This window comes from Canis aureus, chromosome 13 (genome assembly GCF_053574225.1).
Source record: "Canis aureus isolate CA01 chromosome 13, VMU_Caureus_v.1.0, whole genome shotgun sequence".
Lineage (NCBI taxonomy): Eukaryota > Metazoa > Chordata > Mammalia > Carnivora > Canidae > Canis > Canis aureus.
The window spans coordinates 24,878,538-24,899,363 of NC_135623.1; the positions used below are offsets into that span (position 1 = coordinate 24,878,538).

Sequence of the window (20,826 nt, forward strand, 5' to 3'; positions counted from 1 at the left end):
TCTCGTGAAGAAATAAATAAAATCTTTTTCTTTTTTTTTTTTTCTTCACGAGAGACACAGATAGACAGAGGCAGAGACACAGGCAGAGAGAGAAGCACGCCCCATGCAGGGAGCCCGACATGGGACTCGATCCCGGGTCTCCAGGATCATGCCCTGGGCTGAAGGCAGCACTAAACCGGTGAGCCACCAAGACTGCCCAAATAAGATCTTTAAAAAGTAAAAATAAAAACTGGGACTCCTCAATACATACAAAGTAGGAGCTTTCTCTAGATTAAGAGCAATGTGTGAATCTTGATTGGATACTAGATTCTGCCCTCTGCTATGCCCGGGAGGCCTGACCTGCCCCTTCCTCCATCAGAGCCTGGAGACAGAACCTGGATATTTTTGTATTTACCTGGTGGTGCCCAGTCTCTGCCTCAGACACCTTGGAGCTGGAGGGGGTGGCCGGAAGAATTTTCCCTTGGGGCACTGTACATAATGCTTATTTAAATCCTATTTTTTCCTCTCTCCATCTCTCCAGAGACATCTCTAAAGGTTCATATTTTGTATCCAAAAAAAAAAAGGGAAAAAAAAAGAGAGCAATGTGTGAATCTTGATCGGATACTAGATTCTGTCCTCTGCTAGGATTCGGATCCCAAGGTCTTGGGATCAACCCCGCATTGGGCTCCCTGCTCAGTGAGGAGCCGTCTGCTGCTTCTCCCTCTCCAACTCTCCCTGCTTGTGGTCTCTGTCAAATAAATAAAGCATTTAAAAATCATTCTGAAAGGGAAAAACAAAAGAAAAAATTACATATAAGAGCAAACCTAACAATCCACACAGTAGCTACCAGAACAAGAAAGCTGGAACAGAGATGGTGTATTTCACATATGTACTGTTACCTGTTCCAAAGTTGTTTTTTCTATTCCAAATGTTTTTTCTATCTATTATAGTAAATGGAAAAATGAGGATTTACCAGGTCACATGCTTTAGCAAGTTCCATAAAATTACATTTGTCAGATTTCCTAATATAAGAATGGGGTGGGGATCCCTGGGTGGCGCAGCGGTTTAGTGCCTGCCTTTGGCCCAGGGCGCGATCCTGGAGACCCGGGATCGAATCCCATATCAGGCTCCCGGTGCATGGAGCCTGTTTCTCCCTCTGCCTATGTCTCTGCCTCTCTCTCTCTCTGTGACTATAATAAATAAATAATTAATAAATAAATAAATAAATAAAAAGAATGGGGTGAAAGAGACGTGGCATTCCCATGGCTGTAACTAAGTAAATCAGTACATGTTTTTGTATGTTCCTTTGAAAATTTTAAACAGTGCCAAGCAACGGGCAGGCCTATATACTTGCATCAAAACAACTGGCACCCCCTCAAAAAAAAAACAAAACAAAAAACTGGCAAACATCAACTAAATTTCAGGTCATCCTATGTTTGGAATTCAAAAAGAAAACTTTGACCATCCATAAATCCTATAAATCCCCATAAGAAAGAAACATTACAGAACCACTTAAAAACACGTTGTATAAGACTAAGTGAAAAATGTTTAGAATATAGAGGTTCTAAAACTACATATGGTAATGATTACATATTGCTAAAATCGTATTATAAATATATAAAATGTATAGGTACACCTACATCTAGAAGACAGAGATGAACCCAAATATTTAATAGCAATTAAAAAATATACAAATACTGGCTATCTTTGAGTGTTGATGCTCCAAGTATTTTCTTTTACGTACCTATTTCAAGCTTTCCTTATAATAGAAGACTGTTCCTGTCAAAGCATAAATGGGTAATGTACTAGGACAAAAAAACTTTAAAATAAAGATCTTTAAGAATATATTCCCAGAAAAAAAAATGTATTACCAGAATTCCAAGATGGAAAAAACTAAATCATAGACAATTCTTTCTTCAGAAGACGTTAAAATCCAGTTAGGACACCTTGCTCACTATAATGTAACTTCTTGAGAATTGCCACCAAAGTCAAGGAAATCACATGATACTCAATTCTAAAACTTTAATTTCTTCCTTTAATGTCTACTCATTAGCATTGAAATTAATTTTTTAACGTAATAATCTTATTCAAACTGTTCCTTATCCTTACCATCTTCAATGAAAATAAAAAATGGGGGGCACCTGGATGGCTCAGTAGTTGAGCATCAGCCTTTGGCTCAGGTCATGATCCCAGAGTCCTGGGATTGAGTTCGACATCAAGCTTCCCATGGGGAGGAGCCTGCTTTTCCTTCTGCCTATGTCTCTGCCTGTTGTCTTTCATGAATCAATCAATAAAATCTTAAAAAAATAAAATGGGGGATTCCCTGGATGGCTCAGCGGTTCAGTGCCTGCCTTTGGCCCAGGGCGTTATCCATGATTTCCAGGACCCAGTCCCACATCGGGCTCCCTGTGTTGAGCCTGCTTCTCCCTCTATGTATGTCTCTTGTGAATGAATGAATGAATGAATGAATGAATAAAATGGTGCCTTGTAAAAAATACAATTTAATCTGCCAATGTCTCTTTGAACACAGTAACAGTGAACACATTCCGGATGCTATCCAGATGGTATTGTTTCTGTTAAGTTTTCCATTGTCAACACAGGCAGAATCCACAAAATAAACCCCTAATTCTTATTCATTTATTAATACAATGCTAACTTCCTGTATTGGGACAATTACTTTCTTCTTTACGTGTAGCAGAGCTTTACATTTCAAATACCACCTCATCCTCATCTCTAGTTCACTGTCCCTAGTTTCAGCCTTTAGAAAAGTTTCAAATTCTGATTTTGTTAATAAAGTATTAACAATCTCTTCCAATTCTATATATCCTTCATGAATTTGTTCATCATAACCCGTGGAAATCTTGCCCTTATCAATGTAAGAAGTTAAATAGTTGGGCTCCTGGGTGGCTCAGTGGTTGAGCATCTGCCATTGGCTCAGGTCGAGCCCCACATCCCCCCTCTGCCTATGTCTCTGCCTCTCTGTGTGTCTCTCATGAATATAATGTTTAAAGAAACAAAACTTTCAATAGTGAAACTTTTTTTGTCATGTTATATACTAGTTTTAAAAGACAACCAGCAAAGTCAACTCCAACCAAATGTAAAGTCATTTTGCTTATTTTCTGTATACTGAAAAGCCCTAACTTCATTTAGTTTTTGAGCAGGATCTGGGTCAGTAACTTAAAAAAAAAAAAAAAAAATTGCAACAGAAGTTTAGGTAAAGCCTATTTAAAAAATTTTTTTTATTTTAAAATTTTATTTATTTACTCACAAGAGACACACAGAGAGAGACAGGCAAAGACACAGGCAGAGGGAGAAGCAGGCTCCATGCAGGGAGCCCTATGTGGGACTTGATCCCAGGACTCCAGGATCACACCCTGGGCTGAAGGCAGGCGCCAAACCCACTTAGCCATCCAGGCAGCCCATAAAAATAAATAGATAGATAGATAGATAGATAGATAGATAGATAGATAAATTTAAACTAAAAAGGAATATAGAAAAATAACTATCCCCACAAATTCAAACCGTAACTACCATGATCAAAAGTCCCCTAAAAAAATAGAGAACTTCCTAAATAGGCATAAAAATTCAAAACATCTCCACACTAAAATACAAAAAAAAACAAAAAACAGAAATGGGTCTGCAATATACCTTTGTTCACTGTTCAAGTTCTCAGGACCATATACAAAAATGCATGAAAATAAGAATACAACCTTATGATTAACAATTTTGAAAAAAAAAAACAAAACAATTCGGAAACTCGGATCAGACAGACCGGTTTCATTTTTAAGCTCAACTCTGAGCAGCGTACATTACCCTTTGAGAAGCCAATCCTTTCAAAATCCAGATTCTTCAACTGCAAAATACCAATGGCAGTATTTGTCTCGTAGGCGAAGTATGAGGCATAAATGCAGTACAGAGAACATCTGACATGGTGCCTGACACATAGGAAGTGTTGCTGCTGCAGCTGCTGCCATTACTACATCATTTACTATCATTGGTAAATACCAACAAAAAAATGGGCCAATGAGGCAAACTTGTTATTAACAAATAATAAAGGTCCATGGAGAGACTTTTAAAAGAATTCAACATCACTATAACAGAAATACAAACTAAACCAATTATCATACTTCACTTACCAAACATGCAAAAATATTTTTAAAATAGTCATTTTATTTTTTTTTTTAAAGATTCTATCTATTCATGAGAGACAGAGATAGAGAGGGAGACAGAGAGAGGCAGAGACACAGGCAGAGGGAAAAGCAGGCTCCATGCAGGGAGCCTGATGTGCGACTGGATCCTGGGTCTCCAGGATCACACTCTGGGCTGAAGGCGGCGCTAAACTGCTGAGCCACTGGGGCTGCCCCTAAAATAGTCATTTTCATATATATTATTTCTGACTATGAATTGGTACCCTATTTTCACAAGCCAATTGGACTTTTATCAAAAGCCTTAAACCTATGAATATTCTTTGACTCAATAATCTGACTTTTGACAGTTCATTTTAGGAAAACAAGGATGTCAACTTATGAAAAGTGAAAAATTAGAAAGTGCATGACAATATGGGCTAAATGAACTTCAGTACATCATTCCAACTGAATAGAAATAGCAACACCTATTTAAAAATGACCATGTATTGCTTCTCGGCCTTTTGGGTAAGATCAAGTGTAACAATGACCATGTATTGTCAGTGAGAAATGTTCAAGATATTAAGTATACACACTACAGAGTCGATCCTTGAACAGCACAGGGGTGCAGGGGCACCAAATTCCCCACTGTGGAGTCAAAAATAAATCCACATGTAACCTGACTCCCCAGAAACCGGACTGGAAGCCTTACCAACAGTTGATTAACACATATTTTATATTTATTTATGTACTACACTCTCATAATAAAGTTATTAAAATAAAGAAACGTATGGTACTGTAGTCCTATTTTTTAAAACTCACGGAAGTGGACTCATGCATTTCTAACTCGTACTGTTAAAGGGTCAACTGTACAAGTTATCTAAATTAATAGCTGTTAGACATCTCAGGATGATAGTACTGTTATGTTTTTAAGTAATTTTTCCTCAATTTTTCTTTAACAACCATACTGTTTCATATTTTTTTAATTTTGCAAAGATAACTTAATGGTACCTTGGAATTTAAGGATTAAGATACACAGCTCGGCCTAGAATCAGGAAAGATTTCTATAACCCTGTAAACTGAAGTTGGAAAGGTTAAGTGCTCCCCCTTCCACAAGAGGAATTCAAAACTAGTATCAAGAAAATGGGCACCTCCAGACCAAATTTTTCACTGGACATCGTTTCATAAATTTGGGGTCTCTCACTCGCAGTCTCAACAAATACAGATACTTCTCTCTACGGCCTCAACCTTCATAATCAACTGTGCCATTGTTAAACGATTATTTGTCTGTTTCAAAGTGTCCTATCAGATTTAAAAAGGGTGATGGGAGGGACGGCCTGGCTGGTTGCGTTGATAGAGCATGACTCTTGGTTTCAAGATTGTAGGATCAAGCCCCACATTTTTTAAGTGTGATTACTTAAAAAAAAATAAAAGAAAAGGAAAGGGACCTCCCCCCCAACATTTTAGAATCCTATCATATTCTTAATTGGAGCTGCTTCTACATAGCAAAACTCCTCTTCAACAAACATCTATTTACCTTGGGAACATTAAGCCATTTGAAAACGAGGTTCCCCAATCTACAAGTATCAAGCAAGCATTAGAAACATGTAAAATTAAAAAAATAAAATTTAAAAACATGTAAAATGACACTTCAAAAAAAAAAAAACACTTCACAGGAAAAGAATGAAGACCAACATTTCAGAATTACTTCAGTAGGGTCAATAAATCTCCACTAGGAACTAAAACATCAAAAGCATATGCAATATATAAAAGTAAGTCAAAAATACAGTAAGTACTTACATTTCTAGTATAACTAAAAACCTATATGAATGAGAATTCTGAGTTTAATGTGTATTAACCCCTGGTCATAAACAATATTTTTATACTTAAGATTCATGCTTTAAATTTTAGGGGTCTGTCTTAAATTACAAATTTCCTTTAAATGGTTTAGCAAATAACATTAAAAAAAATGGAACCATGTCTATCTATCTAGGTGGACGGTATACAGAAATTCATTATATTGTTATTTGTATTTTGGTATATTTTCTCTAAAAAGCTGATGAAAAAGAAAAATTGTTCACAAGTATTATAATCACGGATCTACGGTGACCTGCAAAATTATGTTTTTAAAATATTATTCTCTTTAGCTATCACTAAGGAAATAGAATGTTCACATTATGTCAGATACATGACTTGCCTAAAACCTCCAATAATTCTAAAAACATCTATTTCAGGATGGCATTTATTCCTGATTACTAGCTAAAGTGGTATCAACATTTTCCCAGCCTGCCTATTTGAAATTACTGGCTTCTTAATCCTTTGTGGTTTGGGAAGAGTCATTAGAGTTCCAGTTTTACACATAAAATGGTTATTTTTTACATCCTATTATTTCAGATTTACATAAAATGGGGCCACACCACAATCAAGTTTCCCACTAAACACCAAAACTCTTGCAAGAAAGCCCACCACAAATTTCTAAATCACAAACTAGCAATAAAAAGGAGTGCAAGTGGTCTAGATCGGTGCTTCTCACTAATGTACCGATCACAGTTCTAGAATTAGGTATGAAATTTTGTATTTTATGGAGCTTCCAGATGATGATGATGATGATGATGCTGCTGCTGCTGCTGCTGGAGCACAGATCATATACTGAATTGCAAGGGTCAACAATACTAATTAACAAAAAATTTTATTTCTTTATTATCTTGCATTGAGTTCCAACTAAATATGCTTTTTAAAGTCTATCATGAAAAAAATAAAATAAAATATAAAAAAATATAAAAAAATAAAGTCTATCATGAAGACATGTGTTGGGAAAATCAGGGATTTTCCTTAATTTACCTTAAATTTTCCTTAATTTTCCTTAATGCTGTGCTTTACTGTGTTATACACCCCAGTGGGATCTAGGGAAGCACTCAACTGTCAAGTCAAATATGTTAAAATATATTAGTATTTCTGCAGTTATACGTAATACTCAATATAACATATTATCATCAAGTCAATTGAAGTCAGGCTTTTGTCACCAATAAGTATCAAGCCAGAGAAAAAAAAATTGTCATACATTTTTAAATTTCTGAATTGTAAACAAAAGATCTCTACCAGCATAGGAAAATAATTTTTTATAAGGACATTTGACTTAAAAGTTACAACACGCAGACCTAAGCAGCTGGAACATACCTAGATTTGAGTATTAACAGTAAAATGTATATATAGAGGAATCTCATCGTTTGTTACCCTGAACTCAATTTTACCACCAATGAGAACATGCCAAGATTCTCTCAAAACAAAACATATGTCTAACAAAAGAGCTTCTCCAAGTCCAGAAAGGACTAAGCAAAAAAACATGTAAGCAAAAATCAGTCATCCTTACACCCCACAGAAGTCTTTTAAAGTCTTAACTGTTTTTATTCTTTAAAAGATTTTATTTATATTAGATACAGAGAGAGAAAGGTAGAGAGACACAGGTAGAGGGCTGTTATCAGGCTGCATGCAGGGAGCCAGCCCTATGTGGGACTCATCCCGGGACCCCTGGGGTTATGCCCTGGGCCAAAGCCTCTGCTAAACCACTGAGCCACCCAGGCTGCCGTCTTCACTGTTTTTTGTGCAACAATAATTGCAGTTTTTCCAAAAATACATACTGAAATATCTACAGATGACATATAAAGGATTTACTTCAAAATAACATGAAGCAAAGAGGGTAGATGCAGGTATAGATGAAACAAGATTACCCAAGGACGGTTAAAGCTGGACAAGTTCATGGAGATTGATTATACTCCTCTCTCGTATGTTTGGGAATTTTTCAGAATTAAATGAAAATAAGCACCAAATATATGCATACACAGATCTAAAAATAAAGTAAGGGTACTTATAAAATTTTGTCATGCTTTTCAATTATGTATAAAAGGGAAAAATGAGAAGAACCTAAAGGCTCAAGAATTCTATTTAAGTAAAATATTGTACAAGTATGTTCACATGAAGTAAAATTTTTTCTTCGACTTCAATATGCTGACTTTTTGAAGCGTATATGCATTCTCACCAGAGAATAACTTATAAAGAAAAAAAGTTTTCAAATTTTGTCTACAGCCATGTCAGAGGAAACACAACAGCCTATGACGTCAAATGTCAACTTGATTCATTCCACCACAGCCAAAGTTATTTTAAAGCTATTTTTTTTAACTTCTCAAACTCCTTACTAAACCCCTACACCACATAGGCTGTAGCCATTTACACCCAATCACAAGACTGGAAGCATGTCTACATAATGAGTTTCAAACTTTAAAAAATTTGAATAATGTGTTGCTCATTATACTACTCAGTCTTCAAGCACAGTTTCCTTCCAAGCCTAAAATGCTGTTTTACATCTTTCAAGATACTTCCCTATACCTTTACAAAGATGATAAAGTTCTATAATACTTGGTGTTCGCAAAAAGTGCTAGAATCTAGTGGGGAAGAAGCTTGAATGGCTAAGGAAGAGAAAACATCAGTGAGGCAACGACTTCTGAGTTAGCAATCAAAATGAAGTGAAGAACCTCATCTTAGGTGGAAAAAAAAATTCCAAAGGCTAAGGAAGAGAAAACATCAGTGAGGCAACGACTTCTGAGTTAGCAATCAAAATGAAGTGAAGAACCTCATCTAAGGTGGAAAAAAAAATTCCAAAGGCTAAGGAAGAGAAAACATCAGTGAGGCAACGACTTCTGAGTTAGCAATCAAAATGAAGTGAAGAACCTCATCTTAGGTGGAAAAAAAATTCCAAGGAAAGGCTCTGAGAGAGGGACTGACTAGTGTTCAGGACCCAGTAAGGGCATAATGTGGCTAGAGCAGAGTATACTCTATATAAATATACTATTAGTGAGGAGGAGCCAACACATCACGTAGGCTATTTGGTTAGATCACCGTGAATATTTAATCTTAACGTTGAAAATAGGGAGGATTGAGTTTTAAGCAGGAACCTCTCCAAGCAATATATTTTTCAAAAGATCACAATCAAGTAAAAACAATCTAGCTACTACACGGTGGTGAATAGCAAAAGAAACCTGAATCTATTCCAATAAAGCACAAGAGTCCATTTCAGCTTGAAACTGGACCAAGCTATGGTAGTGTGGTCAATTCTTTTATTTTAAAGTAAGAGCTGACAGGGTACTCCACAAAACCAAAGGTGAGGTCTAAGAAAAAGACAAGGATGGCTGACCAATGTCTGACCTAAATGACATAAAAACTGGAGTTTCATTTATTAACTGAAACAGGTAGCACTGGTTTTGAGAGATCAGTTTTTGACTTTTAAGTTGATGTAGTTAACATCCCAGGGAGTAGTCAGGTAGGTAACTAGAGGGATTGGCATGATATTCAAAATAAATCCACACTGGTGATGCAAGTGTAGGAATCATTAGCTTATCAATGGCATAAAAAAATGAGTGAACGAAAGGACCCAGGAGTGAGGAAAAAAAGAGAAATAGAAGGAATGAACACAGAAGCATTCCAACAGAATGGAAAAAAAGCCAGAAACAGAACAAAAACCTAGAAGCTTTATAAAAAATGTTTCAAAGAGAAAAGTGGCTCCATCCGTTAAATCATACCAACCAAACAAGTGTGAGATAAGGATCGGAGAGACTGCTAGATCTGGCAATACATCACTCTGGGACTGTTTTTAAAACCATACATACGATTATTTATTTCTTCAACTAACATTCACTTTTAAAATGTTTACTTCCCTAGAATATATTCACATCCAAAGATTTTATAAAATTATACCACAAAGCTACATCTACTTAATTCATTACCTTGGACTCTATCAATGTCATTTAAAGTGATAGAATTAAAATATATAATGATGATATTTAGCTGGAAATTCTTTAAAAAAATAGAAGCCCAAAGCAATTTCTTTTTTGGGGGGATGAGATTGGGGTAATTCTAACACAATTAAGGATTTGTTTTTCAGAAATACTTCATTATGTCAAGTAAGGAAACGTAGTGTAATCAAGTTAAAATCCGTAGGTTCAACTATCTGGGTTGAATCCCCATGTTACCATTTATTAGGTATGTCAAACTTTGGGCCAGTCTTTACTGTTTTAATAGTCTCATCTCCAAAATACAAAAGATAATTACACAAAGGTAATGATGAGTAAGAAAGTTACAAGAACTTTAACACTGACATACAGTTGGTAAGATGTCCAAATTATTACTTCCAGAAGAAAAAATTCTGGAATTCAAAAATGAATTTGAATTCCCTTCATTTTTCCTTTCAAATAGGGGAGTGATCATATCACGTCTGACTCGATGGGGTTTTTAGATAAGCAATCAGGAGATTCCTAGAGTCCAAACAACAAACTACTGTCCTCTTCAAACTACTTACATTTGCTCATTAATACGAAGAAAACTCTTGAAAAACATGGGCAAGAATCCCCAGGCCTAAGATTACTACCTTTTTTCAAGAGAGTAAAAGATAGTGCCCTACTATGATAGGTCTTCTAGTTTATTGTCCTCCTTGAACTTTGTCCTCATTACTAACATTCCCCAGACAATAGCCAGAAGTAAATTCCAAAGTAGGACCTCAGCATTCTCCAAGGTCCTTCAAAAGATTCCTTTTGTTCCAAGATAACCTAAATATTAGGTAAGGACCTGGATACCATGCCTGGTACCTGCTTATCTTCCCAATTTTATCTCTTATTCCATGCATTCCTGTTGATTTTCTCCAGCAATAGTTCTTGCTCTCAAGACAAGGATTCCCCCTCATTATCTGTGCTTTCAGGTAGGATAATCCACTTCTTGATCTTAATTTCAACATCAATTAAAGGTCTCTTCACTGGCAGCAGCATCCCACCCCAAACTCTAAACTTGGTTCCCCTTATCATCTCTCTTCCTTCTAAAGTGCTCTGCCACTCTATTTCTCCCCTTAATGATTTATAATACCCAAGAGGACAAGGGACAATATGTTTTGTTCATCTCTGTATGTCCCAGCCTAAAGGTGATTTTCAGAGAAAGAATTCAAACGTCTAATGCATAAACGTCTCTACGTCAATGTTCCACAAGCACCTCAAAAACCAATGTTTAAATTGCCTTCTCCTACTCTTAACCCTAATCTGCTCCCTTTGTTTACCCAACATCTATCCTGGGAGTTATGCCAAATCCCTTGCTCCTCACAGCAGCCATCAAATCCCCCTAAATTTATCAGCTCCTCTCTAATCCCAATACCATTGCTTTAAAAGTGGGCCAGGGGATCCCTGGGTGGCGCAGCGGTTTGGCGCCTGCCTTTGGCCCAGGGCGCGATCCTGGACACCCGGGATCGAATCCCACATCGGGCTTCCGGTGCATGGAGCCTGCTTCTCCCTCTGCCTGTGTCTCTGCCTCTCTCTCTTTCTCTCTCTGTGACTATCATAAATAAATAAACATTTAAAAAAAAAAAAAAAGTGGGCCAGTTAATTATTTTTATGTATATTTTAACTACCTTCCTCATTACCTACTTCCAATCTCATTCTTCTCTAAGTCATTTCCACACGACCAGAATGACTTTTACAAAATGAAAATCTGATCTCCCTGCATTAGAACCTTTCAATAGCTCACCAATGGTTTCTGGATACAAAACCATGGCATTAAAATTGTTATCACCTAAGGGGCAGCTGGGTGGCTAAGCAGCTGAGCCTCTGTCATTGACTCAGCGTGATCCCTGGGTCCTGGGATGATCCCCAGGTCCTGGGATAGAGTCCCACATCGGGTTCCCTGCAGGGAGCCTGCTTCTCCCACTGCCTGTCTGCCTGTCATGAATAAATAAAATCTTAAGAAAAAATTTTTTATAAGCTGGCCTTAATTCTAAGGTCCAGTTCCTTTTCCCTTAGAAGCATTTCCTTAGAAGACCTTTTACATGCTTCTCTAGGTTCTATGTTTACCTCTAATCAGTGACATCATCTCATTCATCTGCCTCCCTCGCAAGGTTTTAAGTCCCTGAATAACTACCATACCTTTTTTATCTCCCCAAACCAGAATACAACCCACAATAATTTGTAGAATTAAAGGACCTATAGTGAACAGTACCCACACAATGACAGAGTAACAAATAAAAATGGCTTTCATGTAACAGAGGGCATCAATACTTGGACCTAAAGAAAAATTTCCACTCCTCTTCCATATAACCCCAGACATTTAACTTTCTCCCATTCTGTTTCCCTTTGAGGATGTCTTTAGTGTTCACTTTAACTGGACTTTATTCTTTTAGTACAAATAAGGAAGTAGTATATGATTTACTCTATTATCACACAGCATTGCACATGCCTTTAAAATCATTTTACTTTCCCCCTCAGCTCAAAATCTACTACAGCAACTCCTAAGTGAGTTATCACAATATTCTATGGTTGTCAGTAAAATACTACAGATTGAGGGGCACCTGAGTGGCACAGTTGGTTGGGCACGGTTTGGTTTCAGCTCACGGCACGGGATAGAGCTCCGCACTCAGTGCAAAGTCTGCTTAGGACTCTCCCTCTGCCTCATCCCCTCTAAAATGCAAGAACAAATTCTTTAAGTTAACTCATTCCATCCTATTACTCCTGGGAACAGATACCCAACATTTAACTAGGCCACAAGTCATCACTCAGAGATCAACCCTACATCTATCATTGGGGTACATGTTAAAGAGATTTCATGCTTTTTGGGATTAAAAAGCCTACCTATCCTCTAAAAAACAAAAACCTCCAGTGAGATAGCATTTTAGTATTGTTTGTTGCAGTTTGATTCATGTTAAATTTTAGTAAGAATAGTCAAAATAGAATACAATCAAAAACTACTGTCACAAACACAAGGAAGATAAATTCAAACAGGAAGTGTTTAATTTGGAATAATCTAAAAAAAATCTAATAGGTCCTTTTCTCTTGCTAATTGCAAGTCAATTTCATTCTGAAGTTTACATAAACTTCAGCTGCTCTTTCCAGTTTTATCAAAAATTCTCAGTCAGCCCAAGTTAATTACAACCTTGTAAGTCCATTAGTTTACAAAAAAAAAAAACTGAGCTGGCATCACTTGGGAAACATCTGGAGATATACAAATATCTTAACCCAAACATTTCCAGAAGCAATCCCCTACACTGTATCAACTAGACTTAAGTGGGTGTATTTCCTAGTGCTTGCAATGAAACCAAGTGGACCTCACACCTCTTACCATCACCCAGGAAGGGTGTGCATCTGTTCCGAAGGCCCCCCTGGCTCCAGGTCATCCTGGCTGCTGCTGTTCCAGGCTGGGCATCCGTGTTGCTGCAGCTTGTGGTTTGTGAGGGGTAGTAGTGTACAGGAAAAGCAGGATGGGATTTCAAGGGAAACAGGAGGAAAATGGCTTTCTGGGAAAATGCCATCACCATCATAGGTGTTAAGTAGTACCACACACATTTTATTGCAGCACAGCTTAAAAATTTAACAAATGAAAGATTAAAAATAAAAAAAACAAAAATAAAAAATTAAAAATACAGACGTCCAGAGATGCTCTAAAACAGTTAAGTTAAAGATCAGGAAAAATAAGGTCACAGACTTAACAGCCAGTAAAATTCTTTCGAGCGTGGGGAAGGGGATGAGGGCAAGGGTGGGGTTGGGAGAGAAAAGGTTTATGTGATCAATCCACTTAAAAATGCTAATGCCTTCACTTTCTCTCCCAAGATGCAAAACTCCAAAGTCAATCAGGAGGCCGGAGAAATTCTTATGAACATTCAGAAAAACTCGATTTTAATCCGGTTAAAAATTATCAGTGTCATTATCATCATCATCATCACCATCATAAGTATAATAATAAATAATAATAGTAACTAGTAACAACAATAAAAAGGAAATCAGCGGAAAGTCAGGAAAAATGTAAAAAAAAAATTGGAATAACTTACTGTAGCTGAAGATCAAAAAAATCTCACTGTAAAAAAACAAAAATAAAAATAGCCCAGATTAGAAAAACGGGAGGTGCAAAAATGTCAAGTCAGTAAAGTTCATTTCTTTTCTTTTTCCAAAAGCAGTTTCCACAAAAACCGCAAGGGTAAAGTTCTCAGTAGCAGACAAGCAAAGCCCTTTCCACATCATCAATCAATCTTAAAAATACACGAGGAAGTAGAGAGGTCAGTTTATGAGAGGCTAAAAGGCTCCTCCTCCTCTAACCCAACTGCTGCAGAAAAAATAGAAATAGAAATTTTAAAAATTACATCTTAAATCCAAGTCTCGTTTTTGGAAACAATTAAAAAAAAAACACCTGTAAATTTGCCGTAGTGCACACCAAGTTGCATCATTATGTTTAAAATGTCTTTATAAAATCAGTTTTGGAATGGGAATGTGTGTGTTCTGGAAGGGTGGGGAAGGGAGGTTAAAAATCAAAGCTGAGCTCCAGTGAGTAGGGATGGGGTTCGCCTTGCTGCCCTGTGAAAGGAGAAGGGACAGATTGAGTCAGAGTTCCTCAGAAATGTTGTGCCCTAAACCCCCAAGACAGAAACATCTGTCCATTGCATCTAACACATTCTGGTAAAGCATAACATTACACTGGGATGGGAGAGCCTCTATAGAATCATCACTTCTACCAGTGACTGTCTTCACAATTCTTCAATTATCAGTGGCAAAAATTTACTAATGCGTATGTTCCCACAAGGGTCTTAAAAACAAAAATCTGCGAACATTTATCTTGATCATCAGCAGTTTGGACAAAGAAATTATAGAAAAACCAGGCCAACAGAGATGAAGAAGTGAACAAATGTCAAATATCAAGATTATGAAGGAGAATGTTCCATCATGAAGATACATACTAGAGATGACATCTATTCTCAAAACCTGTAAGTGCTCAAACTACAAGACTCGATGGGTTCTACAGTAAAGGGGGAAGAAGTTTAAGGAGCTCATCATTCCACTCACTGACAGAATGAAAAACCACAAATAAAGGAGAAAAGATTACTAGTTACTGAATATTTAATGTCAAAGTAAGTGAAAATTACGGTCCTTAAGGAATTTGATTCTGTGGTCTCACTTTGTAACTTAGCATACTTAACTGATTTCAAGATACGAATTCTAAGAATTTGATACACAAAACCACTAAAAAATAACAACATGCATGACAGATCAGCTGTTTCACCAGCTAAAAGATTTGTAATCAGATTGTAGGTCTTTTGAGGAAAAAAAGGAAATCACTGCCCTCACATTTCAACATTCAGCCAAAATGTTTTACTCTCCTTTACAAATGTCAGTAAACTAGGGGCACCTGGCCAGCTCAGTCGGTAGAGTACATGACTCTTGATCTCAGGGTCATGAGTTCAAGCCAGTTGGGTGTAGAGCTTACTTCAAAAAGCAGGAGGAAAAAAAGTCAGGGGTGCCTGGGTGGCTCAAATGGTTAAGCATCTGACTCGATATCTGCTCAGGTCATAGACTTGAGAGTTTGAGCTCTGCCTTAGCCATGGAGCCTGCTTAAGATTCTCTCCTACTCCATCTGCCTCTCCCCCTCTTTAAAAAAAAAAAAAAAAGAAAAGAAAAAAAAAAAGCACATGAGAACTGAGAACTTAATAAAAAGTGCTCCTTAAGTCAACTATGTGTGAAAGAATACAGCAATAGAATAGGTACTAAACCTCTAAAATCTCACGGTGAATTTTTTCCAAGTAGCAGATCAGTTTAGGTATGACCTGTAAGTTACTTTTATATTTGGACTGATGGTGTTAAACTGTACAAACTACAGGGACACCTGCCTAACTCGGTGGAGCATACAACTCTTAATCTCAGGTTTTGTGGGTTCAAACCCCACATTGGGGTAGGGATTACTTAAAATCTTAAAAAAAAAAAAAAACTGTACGAACTACATATATTTTTTAAAAAAAGGTAGAAAACATACACTCCTTTCAATGTTCTCTCTATGCCAGTGTTTGTGGTGTCCATTTATGGTTTAACTTTCAATTTTCTTAACCAAAAGCTTAAACCTGGATATTTGTCAAGTTCTAGGCTATGTTAAGTACCTTTGTAGCTCATCTACAAATAAATCCTTTGCACACTTGTCACAAAACAAACACAATGAATATTAAAAGCATTTACATTTCTCAAAGTCATAAAGCCAAAACATTATGTTAAATTGATGAGCTATCAACTCATAAAAAAGACCGAACAACTTTTAGTGCGAACAACTTTTAGTGCGTAATTCTTTGCAATTAACAGTATACCTAGATTATACTTTGTCTAACCTCTTCAGAGGTTTGGATCCCTTGTTCTACAGGGTTATTTTTTTTTTCTACAGGGTTATTCTCAAAGGGAGGGTTGCCAACTGGTACCAAGTGGCATTTATTAGAAATGCAAATTTCCAAGGCCCGCACCAGACTTAATTAGAAAGGCTGGTTTTCTGGTGGAGCCCAGCAATCTCTTTTTAACTATTCCCCTTACCAATTCTAATGTCGGTTCACTTTTAAGAACCCTATGAGAGTTTAAACGGGGAACCTCTATCTCATAGTTAACAGTGGTATAATATAAATCCAAGAGCATGACCTATCATGGTAAATACACCAAGAATTTAAAAACCCTATTGTAGTCTCTCTTCCCCTTTATAAACCCCCAAATTTCTAATTATCTAACACATGTCTTTATACTACACCTAACAGTGCTGGCTCTCACCAATTCTCTAATTTGTATAAAACCATCGTCTTCTCTAACCCCAATGAGAATAAATATACATATGAAATATACATATAAATATACATATTAAATATGAGCAAATAATGCCCTTCAAAGACAATTATAAAGTTACTTCAAGATTAAATGTGCTAACATATTTGTTATGTAACTATAAAAACTGCTTTTAATAAAACTTTCCATATACTTTTCAGCCTTCTGGTAATACTGGAGTAGAAATCAGAAAATAGGTTAAGATGTCTAAGCCCCCTTATAAAACTGTTATTGATAACACTTATTTGCCTGATGAAACTAATAACAGGGGTGAGGGAAATGGGGATACAGTTCTCTCAACTCTTCAGCAAGATTCTTTCAGCTGCTACTCTCCAGGTAACATCTGGGATAATGATGACTTAACTATAATTTTAAATATTAGAGTATTTTGGATTTATTCCTTGCTTGTTCTTACAGCAATTCCACCTTAAAGTTGCATGCTAAGTGAAACTCACTAAAACCCTAACCACAAACAGAAGAAATGTTTAATTTCTCTACAGAAGGAATGGCAACCACCACCAAGCATTCATTCCAGTATAACGAGCATGGGAAACACAAAAGGTCACAGATTACAATTTAGTCATCCTAAAATCCATCCTCTTCAGCCAGATGAAAATGCTACTAAAGCCTACCTACCTGAAAACATCTCTAAAATTGTTTAATTCTGCGGTCAAATCTTTCCAGATGGATATTAACCCAAAGGAATGGTTTCCTTGGTACATGGTGATCTCAAGAAACCCATGATTTCTAACAAGTCAAGGCAAGAGAAGTTCCCTTCATTTCAATTGTTGTCAATTGTTATTATTCCTTACGTTTCTCATTTCCCAACATTATTAGGTTTCTGACCTAATCTAACTAATCACTGCCCTTACCTCATTCCTAGCAGCTTTGCAATGATAAACTTTGGTGCTAAGCTCACGTAATGTGTTTACATTCTTTCTAAAAAGTAATGCTTTTAATCCCTATTATAGTTTCTACATGGTGAGGGAACTGACAGGTGCCTCAACTATTCTGGTTTAAAGACCTTTTACCTTCTATCGGTTTCCCAAGGGATGAATTTATCCTGCAGTATCGGTTTAAACTTTAACGTTTCCTGTGAGAACACATTAAAATTAAATATCTATCTTCCACCAAATATTAAAAAAAACGGCGATTTCTTAAATGAATGGGATATTACTTTCAAACCTATGTAATTCATGTAAATTCAGCCAACGTTTTTACTAAGTTTCAGGGCTTCGCCAACAGGTACAAGATTTTAATTAAAAAAAAAAAATACGTAGCCCAGAAAATGTAGACCTACGTACTTTTTAGGTATTTTGGAGAAAAAAAATCAATGGCAGAATATCCCGAAAATCGAATTTTAAGGTCAGATCAGAATGTCAAATTAATAAGAACTGCCAATTCTCATAATTAAATATTTTTCCCAAAGGGCAATTTGGAAAATTTTCCAGTTCCCGCTAGTGACTACGGTTTAATTCGGTTCTCGGCAAGATTCAAATTCGGTACCGTCGGTACCTCCTATTCCAACAGCTATCGGTATTTAAAAAAAAAAAAAAAAAGAATAAGAAGAAAAAAAATCACTCGGAGAATGACCCACAGGTCAAACTGCCCTAGCAGCCCCGCTACCCATAGGATACGTTAAGGAGCCTGGCAACCGACACCCTGGGGCCTCTCGGTTTCTGTCTGAGGAAGATCCGAGTACCTACCTCAAAGCAAAGCTCCACTAACTTATATATCTCAAGAGATTTGTAACCTGCAGATAAAAAGTAAGCCAGCTTTAATTATCACGGTTAATATGTAAATGAGATCACAATTATTAAAAGAAAGCAAGCGAAGCAGAAGAGCGTGGGAAAGGGCCGCCGCGAGGCCCGCCGCCGCTCGGAGAGGCGCCCAGGAGGAAGTCCTCGGGAGACGTCAGGCCTATTGTTGTAACGCTCCCGCTCACGCCCCGCGGGGCGCCCCGGAACCCCGGCGCTCGCGGGGCCGTCTCCCCGGAGGAGGGGGGCCCTTCCCCTCCCCCCCCGCCCAATTTTTAAATTTCTCAGACGGCGTCAGCGCTACGTGAACTTCGACTGTACTCGCGAGCGTCTCGATCTTCCCTTTCTCATCTCGGAGGCCTCGTGGTCGGAGAAAATGAAAGGAAGCAGCCGTTAACATACCAAAAAAAAAAAAAAAAAAAAAACGAAAAACGAGAAAGACGTTTCCTGAGGCGATCGCGGGCCCTGAGGACAGCGGGGGGGAACCTGCGCCAGAGCCGAGGCCCTCGAGACGCTCGCTCTCAGGAAACCCAAACCCGGCGCAAGAAGAATAAACGGAGGCCTGCTCGCCCCGAGGGCAGTTCCCCTCGTCTCCGCTCCCACACCCCCTCGCGCTCGCCGAGGAGCCCACGCCTGCCCTGCTTCTGCCCCCTCCACTTACCAGGAGGGGGGAGGGAGAAGGGATTCGATTCTGAATCTCCCACTCCCGGGTTCTACGTGGAGAAGCCAAGTGCTGCTCGAGGGCGACGACGCGGCCCCGACCGCTCAGCCTTCGTCTCTTCACAAAATGGCCCCCGAGTCTCCTCGGCCGCCGAGGCGAAGGCCTAGCCCCGCCCCCCGCTCCCTAGAGCCCTGCTATTGGCTGCGACTTTTCTCGCTCCCGCTGCTGATTCGACATTGCTACCGCTCTTCACAGCTCTGCCCAATCACCACGCGGAGTAGGCTAGACTACGCAGGAGAATTTCCACATGCGTGAGAGGGGCTGGCTTGTGAATGGCTACGTTTCCTGTCACTTATCACCCGAGACGTGCTCATTGGCCACTGTCCCTGACGGAGCGCTGGGTGGAAACGCGCCTTTGTATCGCGCACCGCTTCACATCCGGGTCTCCGGGAGGCCTGATTGGCGGCCGTAGCGTCCTATCGCGGCTCCCGAACGCGCCCAGTGGAAGGCCCGCCCCTACCTCGGAATTCCCGCGGCGCGGGGGCGGGGATGGCTGCCCGGATTCCCGTTAGGTAGCGGCCTGGAAGGGCGGGCGCCGCCCGGGCCGCGAGGGAGGCGGACGCGCCCGCCGAGTCTTTCCCCCAGCGAGGGTGAAGGGGGGCCTTTCCTTGGGAAGGAAAGGGAGCCGCGAAGGCCGGGCGGCCGCTTCCCTGACCCCGCATCCCTCTCAGGTGTAGACGGCTGCGCGGCCAGCCCGCCCAGCCCGTCGCCCCCGCCGTCCCGGGAGGCTGCGGAAGCACGCGGCGGGCCCCGCGGCCGCACCGCCTTGTGTGCCCCCGCCCCGCCGGCTCTGCGGCAGCAGCGCGGTGCAAGTGCGCCCGCCTCCGCCTCCGCAGGCACCGGACGGCGGGGCTGCACGTGTGCGTTGCAGGGGCGAACGTGGAGGTGGACGCGGGAGGAGCCACGGCACAGCCCTCCGTCCCCCGTGAAACGGCAGGACGCGGTGGTGGCTGGCCTGACGCCCGTCCTCGGAGCCTGGAGCCGCGCTCTGCAACCACACGCGGCCCCGGGCGGCTGGGCTGGGCCCCGGGCCGGGCCTGACCTAGGAGGGTCAAGGACGAAAGCTGAGCTGGGGCGGGATCCGCTGTGGGCCCCGGGCGTGACCCCGAGGGCGGGCTCCCTGCGTGGAGCCTGCTGCTCTCTGCCTGGGTCTCTGCCTCTCTCTCTGTTTCTCATGAATAAATAAATAAAATATTTTTTAAAATGGACCAAGGGTGGCTCAGCAGTTGAGCATCTTCTTTAGGCCCAGGGTGTGACCCTGGAAACCCCAGATCGAGCCCCACATCCGGCTCCCTGCATGGAGGAGCCTGCTTCTCCCTCTGCCTGTGTCTCTGCCTCTGTGTGTGTCTCTCATGAATAAATAAATAAAATCTTAAAAAAAAACAAAAAAAAAACAAAAAAACGTTGGGAGCCCAGCACCGACTGGGCTTTCAGGCCTTGGCTGACAGCATATACACCCTTTCTGGTGAAGCAGAGTCTACAGGCCCGAACCCTGGTGACGAGGACCCCGTCCTGTACCTGGACGCTTGTTTCAACAGATCTCTGGGGAGCTGGACCTTTTACCTTTTTCAGTGGTATGCTTTTTTATACTGCTTGAATTTTTTTTTCCC

General features: G+C 39.6%; 1 protein-coding gene and 1 long non-coding RNA gene across 14 annotated transcripts in view; one reads left to right on the forward strand and one right to left on the reverse strand.

Moving 5' to 3' along the window:
* HNRNPC (heterogeneous nuclear ribonucleoprotein C) overlaps positions 1–19,314 on the reverse strand; it is a 58,697-nt gene extending 39,383 nt beyond the window's left edge. For 2 of the 13 annotated variants that reach the window (XM_077845498.1, XM_077845497.1), the window contains exon 1: positions 13,245–13,913. In XM_077845498.1, the coding sequence (XP_077701624.1) occupies positions 13,245–13,247 (3 nt within the window). In that variant the 5' untranslated portion in view covers positions 13,248–13,913. Of the gene's footprint in view, positions 1–394; positions 529–12,477; positions 12,502–13,237; positions 13,914–13,950; positions 13,977–14,306; positions 14,471–18,444; positions 18,492–19,156 lie in introns of those variants that run through there. The other 11 variants (XM_077845501.1, XM_077845502.1, XM_077845500.1 and 8 more) reach the window with 11 other exon arrangements.
* Positions 18,591–20,424, forward strand: LOC144282186 (uncharacterized). Its single transcript, XR_013350519.1, has 2 exons — positions 18,591–19,728; positions 20,053–20,424. It is a non-coding gene; the product is annotated as an uncharacterized LOC144282186 (long non-coding RNA).
* The last annotated feature ends 402 nt before the right edge of the window (positions 20,425–20,826 follow it).